At 48.0% G+C, this 22102-nt stretch overlaps 1 protein-coding gene across 1 annotated transcript in view; it reads left to right on the forward strand.

The window, feature by feature from the left end:
* The window catches only part of LOC133629502 (protein lin-28 homolog B-like), a 44129-nt gene extending 24144 nt beyond the window's left edge, over positions 1-19985 (forward strand). Inside the window, 1 exon segment of the mRNA XM_062020159.1 lies at positions 19628-19985. Within this exon segment, the coding sequence (XP_061876143.1) occupies positions 19628-19985 (358 nt within the window).
* Positions 19986-22102: the final 2117 nt, after the last annotated feature.

Genomic DNA, 22102 nt, shown 5'->3' on the forward strand with positions numbered 1-22102 from the left:
AAATAGCTGCTGCTAGATGCTGTGGATTGGAGGCTTGAAAGCTGGCTTGAAGGTGAATCTCTAGGGCAAGGGGTTAATCTTTCCTTTTCTTTGTGCAAACCCATCCAAGTCTAAGTTAGAAGCCTCTGAAAAGTGTTACTGCATGTATTCATTAGACAGCCCTTGTTAAAATCTGCATCATCCACCTGTGTTTAAGAGCTCAGCAGCCTCAGCCCTTCCTGCATACCAAACATACAGTGTGCTTGCAGGACTTGGTCCATCCAGCCTGATGAGAATAGAATCAGATCTCCAAGACCAAGCATTTATTCCACTAAAAGATGAAAGGAAGAGGGCATAAGGGAGGAAAGACAAAACAACTACCACTGAGTCATAGAGTGGTAGGGTTGGAAGGGACCTTTAGAGATCATCCAGTCCAGCCCCCCTGCAGAAGCAGGTTCACCTAGATCAGGTCACACAGGAACGTGTTCAGGTGGGTTTGGAAACCTCCAGAGAGGAGCCTCCACACTGTCCCTGGGCAGCCTGGGCCAGGGCTCCCTCATCTCAGCACTGAAACAGTTTTTCCTGTGTGTATAGCACCCAGTCTGTATGGACCATACAGTGTTTGGCATGATGTCATCTCCAGCCTAGGGTGGAGATAACCTTCAGTCTTCTGGAAGTGACAGGTGAAGAGCTGCGCTAGAATAGTGCCCCAGAGTGAGAGCACAAGTGGGGAAGCCTCGCCTGTCTGCAGCAGACTCTCTCCCCAGGTCCAGCACACAGCATTAGGAGTTACTTTCCTCAAGAGAGAATAGATTTGTCTTCCTGCCTGTTTCCATAGCTCCAACAGTCAGGAGCCAGACTGCAGGGCCCAGAGATCAGCACTTGAATGCTGGAGCAAGGGACTATCTTTCAGAAGACCCGGAGGAAATCCCATGCCAAAGCTTCAATGCAGAGAACACTGTTTAGTTTTCAAATCTACCAAATCCACCACATGGTCACTTGAAATAAAGACTCCTCCTTCCCATCAGAGGTGCCTTCCAAAGGAGCTCTTCACATGCTTTGGGTGAAGGCAGGTTTCTGTGCTGAAACAAGACCAAGCAACAGCCAAGCCTAATTTTCTTTGCTGCGAGCTTGTGTTAAGAACAGAGTAGAGCCTGAATAAAGTTGTCCTTGTTTTCTGTCTGCATGCCTGTACACATTTTTCACAGTGTTTATAATAAGGAATCCAAATTCAGTGCTAGAGTGAGTAGATGCCATTCTGAAAACGTGCAAGGAACAGATGAAGGGAGTAGGAAGGTGTCGTTTGTGCGCAGCCTCATGTAGAGTAAAACAGTCCCTGCGCAGCAGATGGGTTTCTTAAGCACATACACTGGGTTTGGAGTGCGGAATGTTTCCTTTAATCAGATGTCTCCTCAGGCCTCGTGTTTTTGGAGTATTTCACCCTCTGTCGTCGAGAGAGGAGCCTTCTCTCACTTACAATGAAGCACCGGCATATATATTGAGGCCCTTGCTGTGGTGAGGTGTGGTGTAGTGGTACACGAAGCGATGGCACTGGAGCCTTGTCTCCAGTAACGATTCACCATATCTGAAGGGATTTAGAAGCACGAAGGAACTGAGAACTTTGGTCAGTTTGACAGAGGTGATAAAAAACTTCAGTGGCATGTATGTTAAAAGCATTTCTGTCTCTGCAGGACTACCTGATCCGACTGGCATCTGCCACCTTAGTGAACGTTTCCCTTGCTGGTTAGTTTCTTGCCACTATGCTAATACACTGCTTTCAAGTGGGCAAGAATAAACAGAAAAGTACATACATTTTCAGGGCCCAGCTCAGTGAAGCCTGTGCTTTGAAAGGGGTAGGGAGAGGGCATTATTTCAAAAGGTTTCTTAGATTGGTGCTGACCCTGACTGCAGGCTGTGCTGCTTTATGCTTACCTGACTCGCTCCAGCTCTCAGTGAACTGGAAACAAAACTACTTGCAGGATGAACTGTTAAAAAGATGCAGTCTGGGCTGTGTTTTACTACAAACAATACCCAGTGTAAATAACTAAACCCCAGACCTCTCTTATTTTAGGAAAACAGTTGCATGTCGTTACTTTCCCTTGATATGTTGCTCTCCAGCCTCACCTAACAAATATCCTCAAAGCACATGCTAAATATGTAACACCAAGGAAAGATTATAGTGGCGATGCCAGGGGGTGGAACAATTGTTACACGTCTTGGCCTGTTGAGAAAGACCCCAACAACTTGAAAGTGGGAGAAAACTGAATTACAACATAGCTGCTAAATCAGGTATTCCCACAGCGTTGCCTCTCTGATTTATCGCTGTTGATGCATGTGAAGCTCTTCAGAAGGAATAAAAGTTCTGGAGCCCTTTAACTTCAAATGAGTAAAGTCTGTACAGTAATATCATTCCAGCTGTTTCTTTTATTAGCTGCGGCTTCATGTTTCTGTCCTTGACACTTGAAGATCAAACCTACTGAAATATGAATCATTGGAAAATGTGAGTTTACTTCAGCGTCTCATTTTGTCAAGAAGCTCATTATGTAAGAGGAATGTGTCATGGAGGTAGTCATCCCCGTGGTGGGGGTGCAGGCATGCTACTGCTCTTCCCACCGTGCACACCCCCCTGAATACACCTACGGGCTGCTGTTGATGCAGGTAATAAGACATAGGCTATGTCTTGAAAGAAATCGTGGGTTTAAGAGCTTATTTGCCTCAGGAAAGGTAGGTTTATTTGGGGGGGGGGAGGGAAGCACCAGTTTAAGTCAGCCCTGCACAGCAGTGGCACAGCCTCCATCCAGACGTAGCAGGGCTGAGTGGGACTTTGCAGTCGTTTCCTCTGGTTCTGGGAAGCTGTTCAGAGAAGAGACGGTGAAGCTGAAATAGAAATGCTCCTGTGATGTCCCTGATCCCACTGGCAGAGTCACAGGAAGGACAACGGATAGAGAGAAGATTAGGATGGAGCAGGAATACAGAAAAACACAAACAGAGGGGAAATTAAGGAGAGGGAAGGGAGGGACTTGGGGAGGGGAGAACAGAGCACTGAAAATGGTGTCAATAGGAGAACCACCTGGTTTTCCCCAGGCTCCAAAGGATCACCTCAGAAGCTGTTAGTTAAGGCAGTCTTCAAGGAGGGAAGAAAAGCCTGAATCCCCCCAGGGCACAAACAGGGGTCGAAACACAGTTTCCTCTGCTTTGGCTGCAGGGCAAGAGCTAATGCAGGAGGAGCTGAAGAGGTGGGATGTCAGCTCCTGCCTGACAGCCCTGGGAAGGCTGGGGATCAGCCAGTGGATCTGGGGTGGTTGGTCTGAAATGGGGCTTTCTGCAGGAGTGAGCTTACTGTGTGTTCCTTGTTTACTGGGAGACACACGTGATACATCTGGAGTTTGTTTTGCAGAACAGCCACATGCTCCCAAATGTAACAGTTGCTCAGTTTGAGCTTTGCCCTAAACGTATCAGATCCTATAAAACACTACAGTGCTCTGTGGACTTTACTGTTTCAAACTGGGCACCTAGAATAAGGCTCCTCTGGAAGATTATTTTGACTTTTGGTTTATTTTCCTGCTTCTCTAGAGTCTTGTGCATTTCATTGGGGCCAGTGAAACCACACCATTTCATAGAGCCCGTGCAAAGTAATGAACGTGGGCCATGCATGACAAGATTGTAGTGAGAGCCTCAAAGTCAGTACTGCTGTGTTGTGCTCGGGGTTTAGCTGGGGGCCCGAGCACTGAATTGAGTAAGTTGAAGAAATATACAATAACTGTCTTCTATTCTGTGCAGCAAGAGATAAAATGCCATAGAGGAGAACTCATGTGTTGGTTCACAGGCTGTTACTACAGTGCAGACTATTTCCTTGTCTTTTGAGTGCTGAGTTTGTAAGTAATGAGTAGAAATTAGCCTGAAACCTCCTCCTACAAGCAGCTGGGCTTGGGGATTTGGACATGTTTGTCCTTTAAGCTGTGCTGGGACACTGTAAGATGAGGATGAAGAGACTGATTTCACAGGAGAAGTTGCACATACGTGTGCAAGAGAGAACAAAGGTGGTCACGGCCAAGCTGGAGAAACAGGGAGCCGAGGCCAGCGTCACTGATGGAGCAGAGGGACCTGGGTTTGCTCAGTAACAGACCAGGGGAACAGGTGAAGAGGAAGGAGTTGTGAAGGGTCACTATGAAATATGGGAGTGAGCCAAACAATTTCTTTCCTTTGATCTCCATTCATTTATAACCATGTTGGTGTTGAGTCTCCTGGCACTAGTGTTTTTACAATGAATAGCTGAAAGGACAAAACCAGGTCTAAATTGTGCTGGTCTTGTGCTGAATAGCTTTCTGTAGCCTAGAAGTTACTTGGAGTTTTTACTCTTTTAGCTGTTGGACATTTTAAATGCGAAGCATGCAATTTACTTCAGACAGCTCTGAAAACAATAGCAAACTACAGACTGCTCTTATTCCATTGTCTGCAGGGAAGGTTACAACAGCCTTTGCATCAGCCAGAATGCTTTTATTTCTTTAGTGAGAAATGCCTTATCTTTTGACAGACAAGAAAAGCTGAGATGGTTCAGTGTTTCAGATTCAGTTCCAGATTTGCTGATGTTTAAAATTAGCACCTCTGCATTTTTGCTGTGCTGAACTGATGATGTGAAACAACACAATAGAGTGTTTCAGTCTGTGCATCCTGAGATGAGTTGTTCTGTAGTTACCCAGTGTTACTTCTTCCATTAACAGGAGGGAATCCTCCCTAGTTGGCAACAGGATTAGAAACTGTGTGTAGCTCAGATGTAAGCCTGGCTCTTTACCTTTTTAAAGGTTTCGTTTTCTTTATACCCCTTTTCCCAAGTTGTTTGTTGTGAAACGTTCCAGTGAGTGTATGAGAAACGTTTAATTTCCTGCTGATGGGGCGTATCTTTCCATGCAGTTGTGCTTTGACTTATTTTTGGGGAACCCTGGTTTGCTGCTCACATCGTAACATGCCTACATCTCCTTTTAATAATCACTTCAAGTGTGCTGAGCACTTCAGTTTCCTAAGTCAAAAAAAGAGACTCCACAGAGCGTTCTAACTTGCTTTGTTAAACAGTTCAACGCGACTTTATGTTGTTAACTGTGGGGGTATTGTTACTCCACTTTTAGGATGTTTGTACTTACATACATTGTGCACATTTTACCTGGAGCTCAGAAGTTATTCTCTCTAACATTTTGTTCTTGTTGTTTCTCTGTATTTCTAACTCACTTTTACAATCTATACATTTCATTTATGCTTTAGAAAAGAAACATCTGGTAGGTTTTTTTAACGAGAGCTTAGTGTTCATTGATCAGACAAGCAGCAAGGAATCTGCTGTATGGCTGATGATGGCAGGAAAACGAGGTGGTAGTCTCACTAACAATCAGTAAAGTCTGTATAAACTGGTGCTGCCTCATTTTCCAGGTTAGCTGAGCTCAGACTTGCACGCTTACAGGAAAACAAAAATGGTGTTTAAAAATGCCTGACTTGGGAAAAATACTCTTTTGAGACATAGAGATTAGAAACATTTAAAACACTCACACGTCTGCGGTTAAAGATGCTCACTCTTCATCCTCTCATGTCTAGAGCTTTCCTGTTTTAGCTTTGAGGTTCGGTCATCGTGTCGATGCCACTGGTTTTAGTCAGTTTTGTGTCCTGCAGAAATCAATTCATATTGTTCAGATACAACCTTCTAAGAATATTTCTGAAAGTAACACATCAACAAGTTTCTATTTTACACAGCCTGTGGAGCTGGATTTTGGAATTTGCTTTTTTAGTCGTTCTTTTGTGGAAGAGAAATCTTTCAGGCATGAATTGATAGTCCAGATCTTTTCAGGTCTGTGCTAACCTATGACCTCTGTTCTTAGGAGGTCAACATCTGAGGGCAGGAGATTAAGGCAGTTAAAAGATTGGAATGGGAACTGGAATGGAAAAATTAGCCAGCACATTTTGGGTGGAAAACATCAAAGTCATCAAACAATTTGCTTATTTTAAACTCGGTTTAAGGGTAACAAGCTAATTGTTCTGTGTTTGTTGACGCAAGCAATTTATATTACTTGAGGACATTAACACAGACGAATTTTCTTGGTGTTGGAGGATCACGATGCCTGTTCAGCATAAATACACTCTGTGCTTTGTATACTAGATGCATTTGTGCAACCGTTTTCAGCGCAGTAATGTAGGATCTGATAGTACAGTCTGTATGCGCTTAATTCACTCTGTTTCTCCCACAACACTTTCTGTTGCTTTTTGTAACCCGAATCTTGCTTGTGATCTTCTGGGGACCCTTTGCTCTCACTGGAGAATACAGGTGCTCTCAGGACGTGAGGAGAAAAACGTTGTCGGATCAAAATCTCTTGACTGCGATGCTTAAAAACTTCTGCAAGCACTTCTTTTCGTTACAGCTGTAAGTGTGAATTCCTTCCCAATGCAAACTTGTCACCGAGGAATGTGCTTTCCTAGGTTATAAATTGATTTACAAGAAAACATGGCGCTGCCTGTTTGTTCTTGCCTTAGCTCAAAATTCGTTAGTATATGCTTTTAGAAGAATGAGGACTTAACCTTTCATCTGCACAACTGGTTTCAAAGACGGTGTTATCTCGGAAGAGACACCTTTCCACGTGTGAAAACTATACATGTGACAATTATTAAGGATCTGTGTAGGCAATCACTTTTTTGTCATTTCCTCCATCAATAATGGTGTTTTCAAACGTGCAGTCAATGTGTACATTTAGGGTGTCCTTAATGTAGGCACTGAACATCCTGAGATGGTTTTTCCCCCTTTGTGTATGTTTGTCAGCCATATATGCTGAGATATCAAGAGCATAAACTCCCAGCTGATTCTGTATCTCGTGCTTGTGTCTGTTTATACATAGGCAGGTCTTTGGACTCTTCTTCACACCCCTGGGGACACACAGCTAGTGTTTAACTGCACCTAGCCAAGGCTTGCCAAAACTCTTCAGCCAAAGCCTCGGACAGTTGTGCTTCACAGTCCAACTGGTTGTCATTTTATTTGTGTCTGACAAGTGATGCCTTTTTTTCTCCTTGGTAGAGAGTCACTGTGGAGTTGAAAAGACCATGAGTTTCACAAAGTGATTCTGCACTGGTTTTAAGTACAAAGCAAACCAGGTTTTGGTTGCCTTTTCTGCACTGTGCTGTACAAGCAGCAGAAACATGGATCTCCCGGGTTACTGGACAAGCAGTAGCAGGTTGGATCCGTCCTTGTTACTTTTCCCATAGGGGAACCATGACTCTGGCAGAAATGGGTGCTGTGCCCTCTCTGCACCCACAGCCAGCATTGTGGTCCTCTCCCTGCAGGGCTGCTGGTGCTGATCTCATGGCGCAGAGAGAGTTCAGGGAGTGTAACTAAGAGGAACTAATCCTGCCCAAACCCCAAGGTGTTGGAGCAAAGGGCTGGGGGGGGAGTGGGGGAAGAGGGCTGTGTCTATATGGAGTACAGAACCCTAGGGGCAGCTCGGCGTGAGGGATGTTGTGGTGTCTGCTTGGTGTGGCAGAGCTGTTCCCCACAGCCCAAGCCAGGCCAGCACAGCTCTGCAGCACGGCGTGGTGGGAGCCATGCGAGCCTGTGCTATGCTGTGGCAGCTGGTGTGGGCTGAGCTGAGCTGACTGGGGTGTGCTGCAGGAGCACAAAACCCAGCAGGGAGCTGGATTTCCCCTTCAAGAGGCCAGAGGTGTAAGTAGGCATAGGCAAGACCTTGCAGAGGGTTTGGGGGCTGTCCCGGGCAAGGCCTTTTCTATTCAGCCTTCGTCTGTCAGATCCCACTGGTGGGATCTACCAGATCCCACTGCACACCGGTGCCCCTCAAGAACGATGGTCTGTGCTTCTAGCAGGGCTGCAGCTTGGGATTTTCCTGGTCAGGGAAAGAAAACGGGATGAGAAAAGCAAATCCTACCTATTTGAAATGCTTTGGTGCCGCCATACCATTAATCTGTCAAACTGTACGGTGTGCTGACTGCACAGCCTGAGGGTTGTGCCACCTCTGTGCACCCCTCGGGAGTAGCTCAGGTTTCCCTGTGGAAGATCTATGGCTGGGATAATTAACTGCTTGATAAATAGTAAGATTTGTCTTCATAACCACGTAGAAGTGTGGCCAATAATCACTCCAACGGGAAGAAACTGGGTTTCAGTCGAGGTTAGTGAAATCCTATGGATTTGACAGGGAGGAACTGTGTAAAATGGTCTGTAGTGACAGGACTGACACTGGGGAGATTTAGGTTGGATGCAAGAAAGAAGTTCTCTCCTGTGAGGGTGGTGAGGCCCTGGCACAGGCTGCCCAGAGACGCTGTGGTTGCCCCATCCCTGGCAGTGTTCAAGGCCAGGTTGGACAAGGCTTGGAGCAACCTGGGCTGGTGGGAAGTGCCCCTGCCCATGGCAGGGGGTTGGAACTAGATGATCTTCTAAGGTCCCTTCCAACCCAAACCATCCTGTGATTTTATGTTCCGTTCCTAGCCACTATAGCCTATCCCAGTCACTTCTCCTTGTCTTTTAACCTTCCCTCAGAGCAAGGGATTGGAGGAGAGCAGACTGGCTACCAGCATGACTGAATAATCCTTTATTTTGCCAGGAGTCAGGATTTTCCCCCCACCCCCTTCCCAAATGGAGGAACTCCTAACCCTTACCCCTGCAGGAATTCGTTTGACTTGTGCATGCTGTGTGCAAGTGACTGCAGAGACATTTGTGACTTCTTCCACCCCAGGCCGAGGTCGGATTCATCACTAGCAACTTCAAAGCTCGCATTAAAGATGTGCTGCCTCTTCTGCCTCTGTGCAGCTCCAGCCTTAAGGTGCAGTTTCCCTGCCTTGCACAGTGCGTGCTGCTGGGTCCCTGGAAGGTGGTTTGGCTTCAGGTACAGATGAGTTGCTAAGGCACAGACACGTCGCTGGCATTAATCACTTTTACAGCTTGTGAATGCTGTCAAAACAGTAAATTTAGGGCTTCCATGATTGAAGTTGTGGCTTGGGTATGAACTTGTGATCAAAAGTACAGATAGCTGGCTGTGCTGTGTTGCTGGGCAGAGCCAGTGTGTTTTACCTTGGCCAGTGCCTTGTAATCTGCCGTTGCCTTACACTGGGGTGCCCTTATCTGAGTTGTTCTTGTCTTTCACACATTTTGTTTGTCTGGAGTCTGGAGACGTGAGTTAGGACCCGACTGCTTCCATCAGAGGGATACAGGGCTCCCTTAGCAGTAAGATGTGCCTGTTTAAGTGGCATCATTGTTCTTGCAGGTATTGAAGGTGTGAGCTTATAGGTGCTGTTTCAGGGGAAACCAGCCACTGCGTTTGGTGAACAAACACAGTTCATGGAAGGAAAGGAAAGGAAGCCCTGCCTGTGTTTTATGTGACACGACTTAATGTATCAGCCAGTGAGCTCTGGAAGGAGCCCCTATGGAGAGAGCTGGTGTGGGCTCCTCATGGGGAGTGCGTCAGGCAGGAACCCTCCCTTGGTTTCTGGTGAATGAAACAGGGGTGAGCTGCTGGTCGAGGTCTGCAATGCTCAGCACTCCGGAAGCCTGGATTCACGCCAGTCACTTGTCTCTGCAGTGTAACAGCAGAGTCCATTCCTAGGCTAAGGTCTGAGTCAGTCCATGCTCCTGGCACTGGATGGGTGGTAATGATCTGTAAGGGATACCTCAAGTCCTGTGACGCTAAACTGGAATTTGGGGAAGGCGAAGAGGTTATCAGCTTCCAGAGCAGCTTTCCTCTTCCTCCTCCTCTACCGCTACTTGCTTCAGTGCTGCAGCCTCCTGCCAGGGTGCCATTTGCTGCTTCCTGCCGTTGTGAGGAGTTGCTGCGACTTGTAGCAGCCGCTCACGTTAGTGATAAAATAAGGAACAAAAGGGAAATGTCGATTTTGAACTGCTGATTCCCAGTTACCCCCTATCCTGGTGTCTCATCTGCGGATTAGCTGATGTGGAAACCCTGGAACCCACTCTGCTGAGGCAGATAAGGCGAGGCACGGCTCTTAGCTCATGCACAGCACTTCGCTGACCCAGAAACAGTTGAGCCCATTTTATGCAGTGTGCATCCTTATCCAGCGTGGCCAGGAGTCTCGAGCTGCCTGTGTGAAGGCTTTTGGTGTTACTGTTTGTGTAAACAGTGGCAGGGAGGAGCGCTTTCAAGGGGAGCCAGCCCAGGTGCCCTTGGCTGTGCCCCCAGCTGCCTCGGGCAGGGGGCTGCCAATGTGGGTGCACACTGCAGCCATGCCCGGAGCATGTCTTCACAGCAGCCTTTCCGCCAACGTGAGCCATGGAAAACACTTACTGGCTTCAGAAAGCACCTCATGCAGAACTGTTTGGGTTTTAAATCCATTTGCTTGTGTTATTCTCACAGAAGCTGAGCCTTAGACGGGAAGTGTGTGGGTGAGAATATTTGCTGGTGTGGTTTCACCATGCTAAAAGGTGAACAGCGGTCATCTGCTTTGAAGCCACGGTCCAACGTTTTGTGTTTGAAATGCCTGCTCTGTGACTGTTTAAAGCATAACTTAGTTAAACCCACACTAATCTTCCATCTACTCTATCTAGGCAGGTTAGAGCTGTTGAAATGCACACATCCTTTCCGTGCTGCATTGATACTGTTGGAGCAAAAATGTCTTTCGTGTTACTCAGAGGAAAGACACGGGCTCTGTGAATTGCTGTTTCGGGAGCTGGTGACTCTCAATGTAAAGAAAACCCTTTTGTTGTAAGAAATGAGAGTCCATCCAAAGCATTCCTACAGCGGGACGCGTTCCATGAGGGTCTCTGTGTGAGCACCTGAGAAACGATTTTGCCTGTAAAGGGGGCTGGGTGGGCAGCCGAGATAAGGTGTGATGGAAAGGGGGGAAGAATGGGAGCGGCATTGTTGGGGTGGTTTTCGAAGGAAGTGCTGCCGGTGTAGCCCTTTCCATTGCCATGGAGAAGAAGACTGTGTGTGGTGTATGCTGAACCACCTTTCTGTTCCACTGTTGTTCCAGGCTCTCAGAAAACCACCCCAAACAACTCCACTTTGCAGTAAAGTTGTGTTAGTGGATTTTAAACGAGCCTGTTTTCTCACAAACTTCAGATGAGTCGTATCCCAACGGGCCTGGTGTGTCAGGCAAATGCCCCACGCTGCTGTCAGCTGCTTTGTTGGGGGGCAGGGGAAACCTAAGCAACAAAAGACCGTAACCCATTGATACGACTCCTGTGATACAGCAGGGAAAAGAGATTGATTTAGAGCCCACCACAGAGAAGCAGTCGATCCGATGAGTTTACAGGGGAACATTTCTGTGTATTTATTTGTAACAAGAGCAGACATCATCAATTTGCCGACCCTGTGTTATTGGAAGCTTTGCAGCGGGTGGGCTGGGGTCAGTGTGCTGGGGCTATCTGCAACGTGCTTAAAACAAATGGAGGGACCTTGTTGTTCTCACTGAGCTGAAAGTCTCCGAGCTGTGGCACATTGTCACGTGTTGGAAGAGCAATGGATCAATGAGTATTCTTCTTTTGTCTTATCTTTCTTTATTTGGGAGGTGATTTTTTCCTTGGTTAATCTCAAAAAGCTAGTAAAGCCCAGGAAATCCTCAAACTGCTGAGGAACAACAGCCTGCAATTAACTTTCCCAGCATGTCGCCTCTGCACGGGGATTTGCTACAATCTATCACTCTCTCCTCATCCTTCCAAACTTTCGGGGCCTGCTCCTTCCCAGCTGGGGAAGGGGCACAGCCGTATTTTTGCAGCAGTTTGCCCATGGCAGTCCCGTCCGTGACGCAAGTTACTGTTGCATGAAAAGGGCACAGAGTGGTCTGGCAGAAGATAACCCCCCTTGCATTCTAAGTCTCTTTACTGAGGTGCAAGGCTTGGTGCGGCTGGGCAGTGCAGTTTGATTCATGCAGCAGATACACAGTTCTCATGGATTGCCGGGGACAGGGACTGTCTGCAGGGCGGGAAAAGGGAAAGGCACCTGCAAGAAAGTATGTATATAAGTGGTAGAGCACGTGACGTTACAAAATACAGCCTTGCTACCAAAAGTTCAAGAGTAACTCTCTCTGGAGGTTCCGAAGTTTCCCGCAGAAGCGCGTAGTGTGAGTCTCACCCAAAGGCGTCCCGAGGCGGGAGGAGGAGAGGCTTGTTCCCTCGGCTGATCCTGGCACTCGCAGGCAGTGTGCGAGGGAGCTGCCCTGACTTGTTCACAAAGGTGTCTTCCCTCAACACCCTCCTTTCTCCAGCCATTGCCATACCTCTCTTTACCTTCAGGGTGGAGTTTGAGTGACTTTAGTCATCAATGTGTTTATTCAGATTGGTGCAAAATTCTCTGGCCTCGCATTTAAAGGTGGAGCTTCCAAACAAGTCAGGGCGCAGGCTCAGGAGTGGTGACACCTTGGAGATGGACAGACTTTGGGCTGGAGGTGTGTTTTGGTATTAAAATGATGTTATAAAAAGCAAGGGACAGCACTTTGTCAAGGTTTGACAGACCATTGGCTCAGGGTACCAAAAGCGCTGCTGATCAGCTCTAGAGAACCGTCTCGTTGCTGTGTATCGTCACAGAGTGTGACCACAGAGCCTTCACTCTCACTCTGCTCCACACTCCGAGGTGTTTGCAGGGAATTGCTGTTTTGTGGATTTCTCACATACCAGCAGCAGCTGTATCGACCCTGTAAGCCTTCTTGATTTCTCATCTTTCCTTAACTGGTGAACAATGCTGATTTTTAATAGAGGTTTTAATTTCCAGGCCACTTAAATAATTACACCACTGGCCCCACACCATTTCCCAACACACTCAGCAAGAAATAGTCACAGCTGTAAAATGTGTCTGTTTGGTGGTGGTTTTTTGTCATGGATTGGTAGCTGAGGTGTTCTGACTCGCTGTGACTCTGCATGCTGGACACACCACAGATACTCTGATGAAGCTGCTAAATGCTCCAGCCTCTGATTTATTATAACAAGGAGATTTCACTTGACCTCAAATGAATTTTCTGTCAGTGTTATTTCAGGATTCAGCACCTTGGGTGCTAATACCTCATCAGAGTGTTTTCAAAGTTCCCTGTGTTCTCTCCTGCATTCAGCTACAGCTGAAGTGTTAAAGGCTGGTGAACAAAATAGCACAAAGCCCAGCAGTAGCCACGTGAACACAAACGTTCCAGCCATCTCCCTCTCAGAAGGCTCAGGCCGGGTGGAGAGTGGATCTTCAGGAAGGTGGATGTTGAGGAGGATGGATCTTCAGCACATCTTGCATGTGAGTCTGTGACTCACCAGTGAGTTTTTCATCCTTTAAAAACAGAAAGCTGTGCCCCCCAGCCCAGCTGGGTGCAGGGAGTGGGGCTGCACTCCATGGTGAGGCTCCCTTGGGTGTCCTCGGGCCTCTAAAGAAAAACAGGCCAGCTCTATTTCTGCAGGGACTGTCAGAGGAAGGAGGGAAATGCCAGAGGAGCTGGTGCCCAGCACAGGGCTGCTGGCAGGCACTGGCCACTCCTCGGGGTGTGTGCGGGTCCCGGCTGCCTCCTGCCCTGCTGCTGCTGCTTGTCACCCTGTCAGCCAGCCAAGCCAGTTTATTTTCCAGCCACTGGCTGTTTTTTAAATTGCAGCAATTGCAACCTTATAGTTAGTTTCAGCATTTCTTGCTCTTAAAGGCTGAAGCCAGCACGTGCTGTTTCAGAAGGTAAAGGTAAGGCCCTGTGTCAGAAACCACTCCAGCTGATTTTTCATGTGTAGGCTTTCTCGGCAAGGAGTGTTGTATTATACCTGTGTGAAGTGGTTGGTCGTTGTTTCATGCAGTAACATAGTCGTGGTGCCCATTTAGCAGCAATCTGCTGTGAGAGTGCTGCTGGGACTGATTTGGTATGCAGGGTTTGGTGACTGGAGTATTGAAGTGATCCATTAAAATGTATTTGACTGGAGGACAATTAGAAATCAGCAGGTCCATGGCAGCCCAGGAGACTCTTTTGGTCCTGCAGCTGGTGTTGAAGGTACGTCTCACTCGTCCCAGCTGCTGCCTGAGCAGGCACATGCCTCTCTGAGCTCCCCTAAGTGTTCATGCCCACCCGTGTCCTCTTGCACTGTCTCACAGCACCATTTTCAAGACGAGTCACTGAAGCCTTCGAAGAGCAAAACAGCTTTGTCTAAGATGCCTATTTCTGCTAGGCCATGGACAGTTTACCTGCCCTTTACAGCAAGACAGGGTAGTTCAGGCAATCTGTTGTGTGTTAATTCTGCAAGAACTGGCCTTTCCTTAGATGTGTTATGAATGTTATTACTGAAAAGGACAGCACATTTATGTCCAGCTTTAAACATCTCCTCTCTGCTTCAACTGCTCAGTTGGCATTTAGTGTATTGTAAAAACACCCCTGTGCCACGTGCCAATACCATGGCGTCTTCCAAAGCATTGAGGTAGCTCAATGGAGCTGTTTGTTTGTCTGATAGCATTCAAAAGGGAAAAACAAAAAAAGGAGTTGGTATGGGGAATGTCCTGAAGAATTATCTCAGTCTCCTGAGATAATTTTTCTCTTTTCTTCCTTTTGCTGTCCCTGTTCGATGTTAACCCTTCCCCAAGAAAAAGTCAGTCATCAGGGTGATCTTAAAGCTTTTTCTCTCAACAGATAATAGCGCAGAGCCACATAAGCCATGAAATCACAGACTGGTAGGATTGGAAGGGACCTTTAGACTTCATCCAGTCCAACCTCCCTGCCCAAGCAAGTCCCTCCTAGATCAGGTCGCACAGGAACGTGTCCAGGCGGGTTTTGAAGACCTCCAGAGAAGGAGCCTCCACACCCTCCCTGGGCAGCTTGGGCCAGGGCTCCCTCACTTATACAGTGACTTACTTTTTCCTTATGTTTCAATGGAACTTTTTGTGTTCCAGCTTCATCCCATCACCCCTTGTCCTGTCACTGGATACAACAGAAAAAAAGAGACGATTCTCTACTTGTCATATATATTGGATTGTCATAAAGCAGCATGAAGAGGCCAGCAGTTGTGCTCACCCTCCTTACTGCTTAGCTCAGTGGAGCTGCTGCTGTGGTGAACGTCTTCAAGGCAGGAGTATTGCCCTTTGAGGAGGGCTAGGGCTAGGATGTGTACCCTAAGGGGGCTTGGACTGGATGTTCTTTCGAGGTCTCTTCGAGCCCTTAAGGTTCTGTGATTCTGTGACTACTGGGGCAAGGAAAACAACCTGACAACTAGAAGAGTGGGTCTGCGTTTGGCTGTGAAATTGAGTACTTGTAGTGCACTGCAGTCATGAGTTTATTGCAATCAATACAGCATGGGTTCTGTTGGAACCTGTGCACTTTTTGCTTGTTCACCTTCCCTGTGTAGTTCTGTGCAAGCACAGATCCGTGTCAAAGGAGGATTTACAAGTGTTTTTTAACCTTGCTGCACGCTCTCTTCTTTCTTCTTTAATGGGTGTTAACATTGCTGTTTTCCTGGAAAGACTGAAGTACAGTGCCCGACAATTCCTCGAGCTGTTCCTTGATTCAAACGTTCATCTTTTTTCTATCATAAAACCGCCCTGGTTCTCCTTCCTGTCAGTGCTCTACTGAAGAAAGGATTCCCCATTAGGATAATTGCCATCTCTGTGTTTGTTGCATTGTTTTGTGGGCCTGAAGCAACCTTGTAAACTGTGGGAGCCTACTGTGAGAAAGACAGTCCTGTGTTAACAAATCTTTCTTGCTTTTCGTTGCTGTGGTTGTTGTTAGGGCTGCTTCTACTGTAACTTCACTTTTAAGGGCTTTTTGTGGTTTCATCATCTCACCAGGTGATTAACATCTGGACTCTTCTGTCGTGTTTAAGTGAATTTCCACCGTGCTCCTGAGGTGAAGAAATACTTGTTATGGTTGCACTAATTTAGGCATTCGAAGAACATGCCAAAATGAGAGTGTTGTTAGCAAGAGCCAGCTCATACATTGTGTATATTTTATGTGCCTGGAGATATGGATGTGTGAGCTTGTGTACACATATCAGGTGCTGTCGGGTTTTGTGGCTGTTGTAACAGGAGCACGTGTAGCAGGGGGGACCCAAGAGCTGCAGCACTGTGGATCAAAGGGCTAATAGCATCCCTGAAGGAGAGTGGGGTGAGGAGTATGCCATATGGTATGGTTCCTTGGGAAAGAATGCATTTAAGATCCAGGGGTGTGCCTGTTTTCTTGGTAGGAGTCATTGATGAGTAATGAATATAGAGATGGTAAACAACACTGGCTCTAGGCACACCCTTGACTGGCATGTGGACCTGCCAGGAAACACTTCAGACACACCCTGGATTTGGTTGGTAACAAATAAACATCCACAGAATCAGAATCTCAAGGGCTGGAAGGGACCTGGAGAACTAATCCATTGCAACCCCCCTGCCAGAGCAGCACCACCTAGAGCAGGGCACAATGGAACCTAGACTATAATAAATACCACATTTGGGATTTCTCAGACATGGGTGTTGGAGGGGGAGAAAGTAAATCACATAAGGGCTTTTGCTGTTGTTGTGTATCTGACTGCAAGCTTTACTTTCTTACTGTTTTATCCAGAAGGTGGATGGGGAAGCTGAAGGGTAGTTGAGAGGACTGAATGCCACTGGGAGGCGGGGGATCGCTGCTCTGAAAATATCAGAAAGAACTCAGACACTGTTCAATAACTTCCCACTTTTGGGTTCTGTTATAGGGGAAAGAGCTTGATGTTTTGGTCTTAGATCAGGCCGACTGCAGTTTACAACCGATTTAGTATGTCCTTTTACTTCCCATGCTAGGGAAATCAATACTAAAGGACAATGGGGCTTGTACATGTTGTTTTCTTCTTGATTCAAGGGAAGCTTTATGTTCTGTGTCTCGTCGTGGGTTATTCTGTAGTATATGGAGACAGACTAAGGGAAGCAGAGTCCTCAGATTCCACTGGAAAAACCACACAAAGCTCCAAAGTGCAACGTGACATAGAAATGGAAGCAGGTCACTTGAAGTACATTATCACAGTTATCAGGGAATGGCAAGGTTTGTTTTTCTGCTGCTTACTAATTTATGGGGAATGTGTGCTACATTTAATTAATGCTTTCCATAAGGATTATAAAGGTCTGACAGGAAATGACTGTGTGCAAGTTTTGCAATACTGGCAGATGCCATTGGGCTATTGTTATTCGTCGTTGGCCTACTTAAAGTCAAGATGACTAGTGTCTTGCTAATATTGAAGATGCTGATGGTTAGATTTGAAGAGGGAGATGCTGAAGCATCATTTGCTATAGTGGATTTGCAAATGTCAATGTCCATTTTGCAGTCTGTTTGAGAACAATGCATGTTTTATCAATAGCATCGCTTTGGAAGGTAGATTCTGTGGGTAGATTCTGGACTAGACATCTTGATTTTCTACAGACTGGCAGCAACCACTGAACAATGGGTGAAACAGTGCCCTGTTCCTTTCCAGGAATCTTGAGCATTTGAAGTGTTTTGCCATTGGGCTTGAGACAGAAGATGGTGCACTGTTTTGTACATGCAGTTAGTTACAGCTACGGTCTGTTTTAATCCTTAGTTGATTCCACCGGGGCTAAATATTTGTGCAACCACTTTTAAGTGCATTGATGGTGAAGAGAAAGCTAGAAAAGAGAAATCATTGTTTCAGTTCTCTCCAGTACCATGTCTATGCTTTCAGTGTGACTTTAATAAAACAAAGAAACAGAAGCCATAGAGAGCTTAGTGCTGAACATCACTGGCATAGAATCACCATGCCAAAGGCATGTAGTTAGTTGTTGGTATCATGGGTTAGAACTAATGTAATCCAAGGACTGGCATTCCTGGTGCGTGTTACATAGCAAGAGGGTTCAATAAGGGATTGCTGGAGGTTTCTTCCAGACTCTAACTGGAAGACTGTTAGACTGGCTAACAAGGCTAAGAGAAGAGTGTTTGTGGACTTCAGCCATGTCTGAGCGCTAGGGAGGAGGCCTGCCTTGCCCGTGTGGGCTGGAGTGGCTCCTGGGCAGCTGTGTCCCATTGAAGACAGCACCCCGAGTAACCACCACTTGCACATTTTCAAGAGAAAACCAACCAACCCTGTGTTATGACTCTTTGCCAGCTCTTGATGTATTTTCTTCTGAATTGAAACCTAAGTGCCGTTAGGAACCGTCTGCAGCACAAGCACTGCAAAAGCTTGTGTCAGACCCTTGCCTTGGCTGAGGCAGAGGCCGGGGCAGGGGACCTGGCCCTGGGTGAGAGCCTGGCTCGTGACAGGGCACTGCATCCCTCCACCACCATGCTCGGGTTTCCCTGGCTGAAAGCAGCACGTCCATTAGAACACGGTTATATCTGGGGCCAGTATCTCCACTCTGCATGTCTCTTCTTTATGGCCTCGATACAGGTGAAGCCATCCAAGGGTGAATTGAAGCTGCCACAGGGTGAGGAGCAAGGCTGGCGCTGGCAATCGCCTCAGTGTGAGGAGGCTGGTGCTGGTGATTGCCTCAGGATGAGGAGGCTGGTGCTGGTGATCGCCTCAGGATGAGGAGGCTGGTACTGGGATCGCCTCAGGATGAGGAGGCTGGTACTGGAATTGCCTCAGGATGAGGAGGCTGGCGCTGGTGATCGCCTCAGGATGAGGAGGCTGGCGCTGGGATCGCCTCAGGATGAGGAGGCTGGTACTGGGATCGCCTCAGGATGAGGAGGCTGGCGCTGGAATTGCCTCAGGATGAGGAGGCTGGCGCTGGGATCGCCTCAGTGTGAGGAGGCTGCTGATCGCCTCAGTGTGAGGAGAGGCTGGCGCTGGTGATCGCCTCAGTGTGAGGAGAGGCCGGCGCTGGGAACCGCCTCAGTGTGAGGAGGCTGGCGCTGGCGATCGCCTCAGTGTGAGGAGAGGCCGGCGCTGGGATCGCCTCGCCTGCTGCCGTGGCCCCGCGGCCGTGCGGCGCTGGGTGCCTCGCTGCGGCGGGATGGATGCCTGGCTGGCTGTCGCCCTCTGCCGGGGCGGCCCGTGCGGCTGTGAGGGGAGCTGGGATGGCGGCCCCGGGTACGGGCTCCCGGCCGCACGCACCGGGTGGGCTTTTGGCGCCGGGGCGGCAAGGGAGCACCTGCCGAGGGACTGGGAAAGAGATTCTCAAATGTAGCTCGGCCTTCATCAAGAAGGACGCAGGAGCCGCTGCTGTTTCACCAGCAGACACCGTGCCTGCTGGTTCTGAGCCTTCCTGACACAGAAAACCTGAGCTGTCAGCTCCCAGCTCCAGAGGGACAGGGAAGTGCTGGAGAGAGGCCGGCACAGGGCCACCAAGATGATCAGGGGACTGGAGCATCTTTCATATGAGGAAAGGCTGCGGGACCTGGGGCTGTTTAGTCTGGAGAAGAGGAGACTGAGGGGAGATCTCATTAATATTGACAAATATCTCAATGTCAGGAGGTTGGGGCAGCACTTTTTTCTGTTGTATCCACTGACAGGACAAGGGATGATGGGATGAAGCTGGAACACAAACAGTTCCATTGAAACATAAGCAAAAACTGTGTCAGTGCTGAGGTGAGGGAGCCCTGGCCCAGGCTGCCCAGGGAGGGTGTGGAGGCTCCTTCTCTGGAGGTTCCCAAACCCACCTGGACACATTCTTGTGTGACCTGATCTAGGTGGGACCTGCTTTGTCAGGGGGTTGGACTGGATGGTCTCTAAAGGTCCCTTCCAGCACCTACCATGCTGTGATTCTGTGGTGCTGTATTTTATAACCAGTTGCCTGTCTGTCTTTGTTTTCAGATGCTACAAAGGCAGTGGCCTCAACCACCACGCTAAAGAATGTAGTCTACCTCCGCAGCCAAGGAAGTGCCATTACTGTCACATGGTGGCTAACTGCCCCCACAAAACTGTCTCGCAGCAGCCCGCCAGCTCTCAGGGAAGACACGAAGCTGAGCCGCAGCCTTCCACGTCCGCGTTCCCAAGAGAAGGGGGAGGAGCGCACGGCTACTTGTCTCCACCGCACTCTCAGAAAGGCAGGCTGGAGGTCTCGGAGCGCTCGGGCCGGTCACTGCAGGAGGCTTCGTCGAGCAAGCTGTCGGCATCGCCCAAGGAACCCAGCAGAAAGGGGCCTTCTGTGCAGAAAAAGAGAAAAATTTAGAAGTATTTGTCGTAACTTTTCGTTTCCTTTATCCTCTCGGGATGTCTACCTCATGCAAGTACAGGGGAAATATTTTTCATTATCAGTAGCTGACCTGGAATTTTAACTACTGTTGAGGAACTGTGAATATATATTTTTTTTCTTTAATAGACAAATCACTCCAAGCAGAGTTTCACGTGAGCAGGGTGCGCTGCGTTCTGCCTCCTCTGTGTGTGTGTGTGTGTGTGTGAGTGTGCACGCGTGTGTGTGTGGGTGTGTTACGTATCTAGGAGCGTAATTGTTCTTTCCCCATCAGATCGACTCCCCCAAGACATTACTGTGAAGCAATAGGCACAGTATCCACAAACATTCCCAAACTCCTCCCCAGAACCCTTTTTTTCCAAACGTGTTTGAAAAACGACCAAGAGATCTCACTGGGAAACAAACCCGATAAACCCCACGTGGAAGTGAGATCGAGACTGTTACTCCTCTTGTGAACCAAAGGATACTTTCACATTTTAAAGCTGCCATATGGTACTAACGATACTAAGACATCCCCCTTACAGTCAGTTCATTTTCCTTCTCACCTCCACAAAGTACCAAAGCTCGTCCCCTCCCCGTGCTGGGCAGAGCCATGACCCAGCACGGCTCCCACTGCCACTGTCCTTTCCTGGTGAAAGGGGTTCAGAGCTCTGGAAAGGACAATGAATGTGCAGTTTCTGTGCTGGTTTCTCAAAAACCTCTGCTAAGATTGAAGTGGATGTACCTGTAATTGAGATGGCTGTTGTGTAGGGGAGAATGTGTGTTACCGAGTGGGATCAGGAGACCATCCTGTTTAACCCCTTGTGTTCTGTGAATGTTTAGGGGACCTTGGTGGCAGTAGCAGCAGCAGCAGCAGCAACTTCTCATGGTCCCAAGTAGTGCCCCTCGATTTGAAGGGACTTGACCCTTGTTTTCTGTTGAGATGCCATGGAGAGAACTCCCTAGGGATTTTTTGTTGTTGTCTTGTTGTTGTCAGTTCTGACTTTAAAGAAAAGGAAATGCAAAGCTAATGAGGTCCTGGGATAAATAGCTTTTTAAGAATAAAGGTAGATGGGTGCTTGTGGTTGCTCAGCCAGCCTCCCTTGCTGATGACATGACTTTTGTCCAGCCAAGAACAGGTGTCTGCTGCAGACAAGCTCAAATGAGGGGACCTGCAAAACTTGCCAGAAGCCCTGGGCATTGTCTGCTTCTTGTGAGCTGGAGGCTGTCGCTGACCAGCCTCAGTCCGGAGTGTGCTGGGACCACACACCTCTGCATGAAAGAGGAGACAGGTTGGTGGCCTCAGAGCGAGACTCCCTGGGCTGCAGCCCTTGCTCGGGGTTAATAGAGTTGGAGCCTATCAAAACTCCAAGTCGCTTCCCATTTGCAGTTCCGGAGTTACCAAGTCACACGTAAGATAACGTACTCTGACAAATCCCCTTGCGGGTGGAAGTTAATTAGAGAAACCTGTATAATCCTTAACATTGGCAATAAACACAAGCTGTGAAAGCTGGAAGGAGTCGGGTAGGTTTAAGCTCGGATAATCAAACTAAAGAAAGGGCTGCAGCCAGCCTCCGTCCTGCCCGTGGCAAGCGCTTGGCAGCCCACGGTTACAGCAGGGATGCGGCTGGCTCCTGCCCCGTGGCCTGCCCCATCCCGCTTGTCCTGCCAGATGAGACTGTTACTGTTGCTGTGCTGCTGCTGCTGCTGCTTCAGTGAGCAGGCGGCCGTGCTCAGGCGCCTGGGTGAAGGGCAGAGTTTCAAGACAAGTCGTTTGTGTTGAATCCCTTGCCAGCGTCTGCGAGAATCTCAGCGGTTTGTGGTGAAGTTCTCGGTGTGCTAATGCAAAGCTTACCTTTGACGATATTGAATGTGATGTATCTATAGAGAAGAGCTTCCTTGCCTTATGGGAAGGAGAGAGTAAACTTATTTAAGTTATGTAGACAAATCAAAGTGGCGTTGCTTGACCTTCTAGGCGGTGTAAAAACCGGGTTAAACAGCAAAGATGCAAAACTTAGGTCACTTTGAGAATTTAAACCAAAGTTCTTTATAGAAATAGGCAGTTGTGGGTCTGAAAGCTGGTCATTCCCTGTTTATATGCAAGAAGTTCAGAGCTG

This window comes from Colius striatus, unplaced genomic scaffold, assembly GCF_028858725.1.
Source record: "Colius striatus isolate bColStr4 unplaced genomic scaffold, bColStr4.1.hap1 scaffold_48, whole genome shotgun sequence".
NCBI lineage: Eukaryota > Metazoa > Chordata > Aves > Coliiformes > Coliidae > Colius > Colius striatus.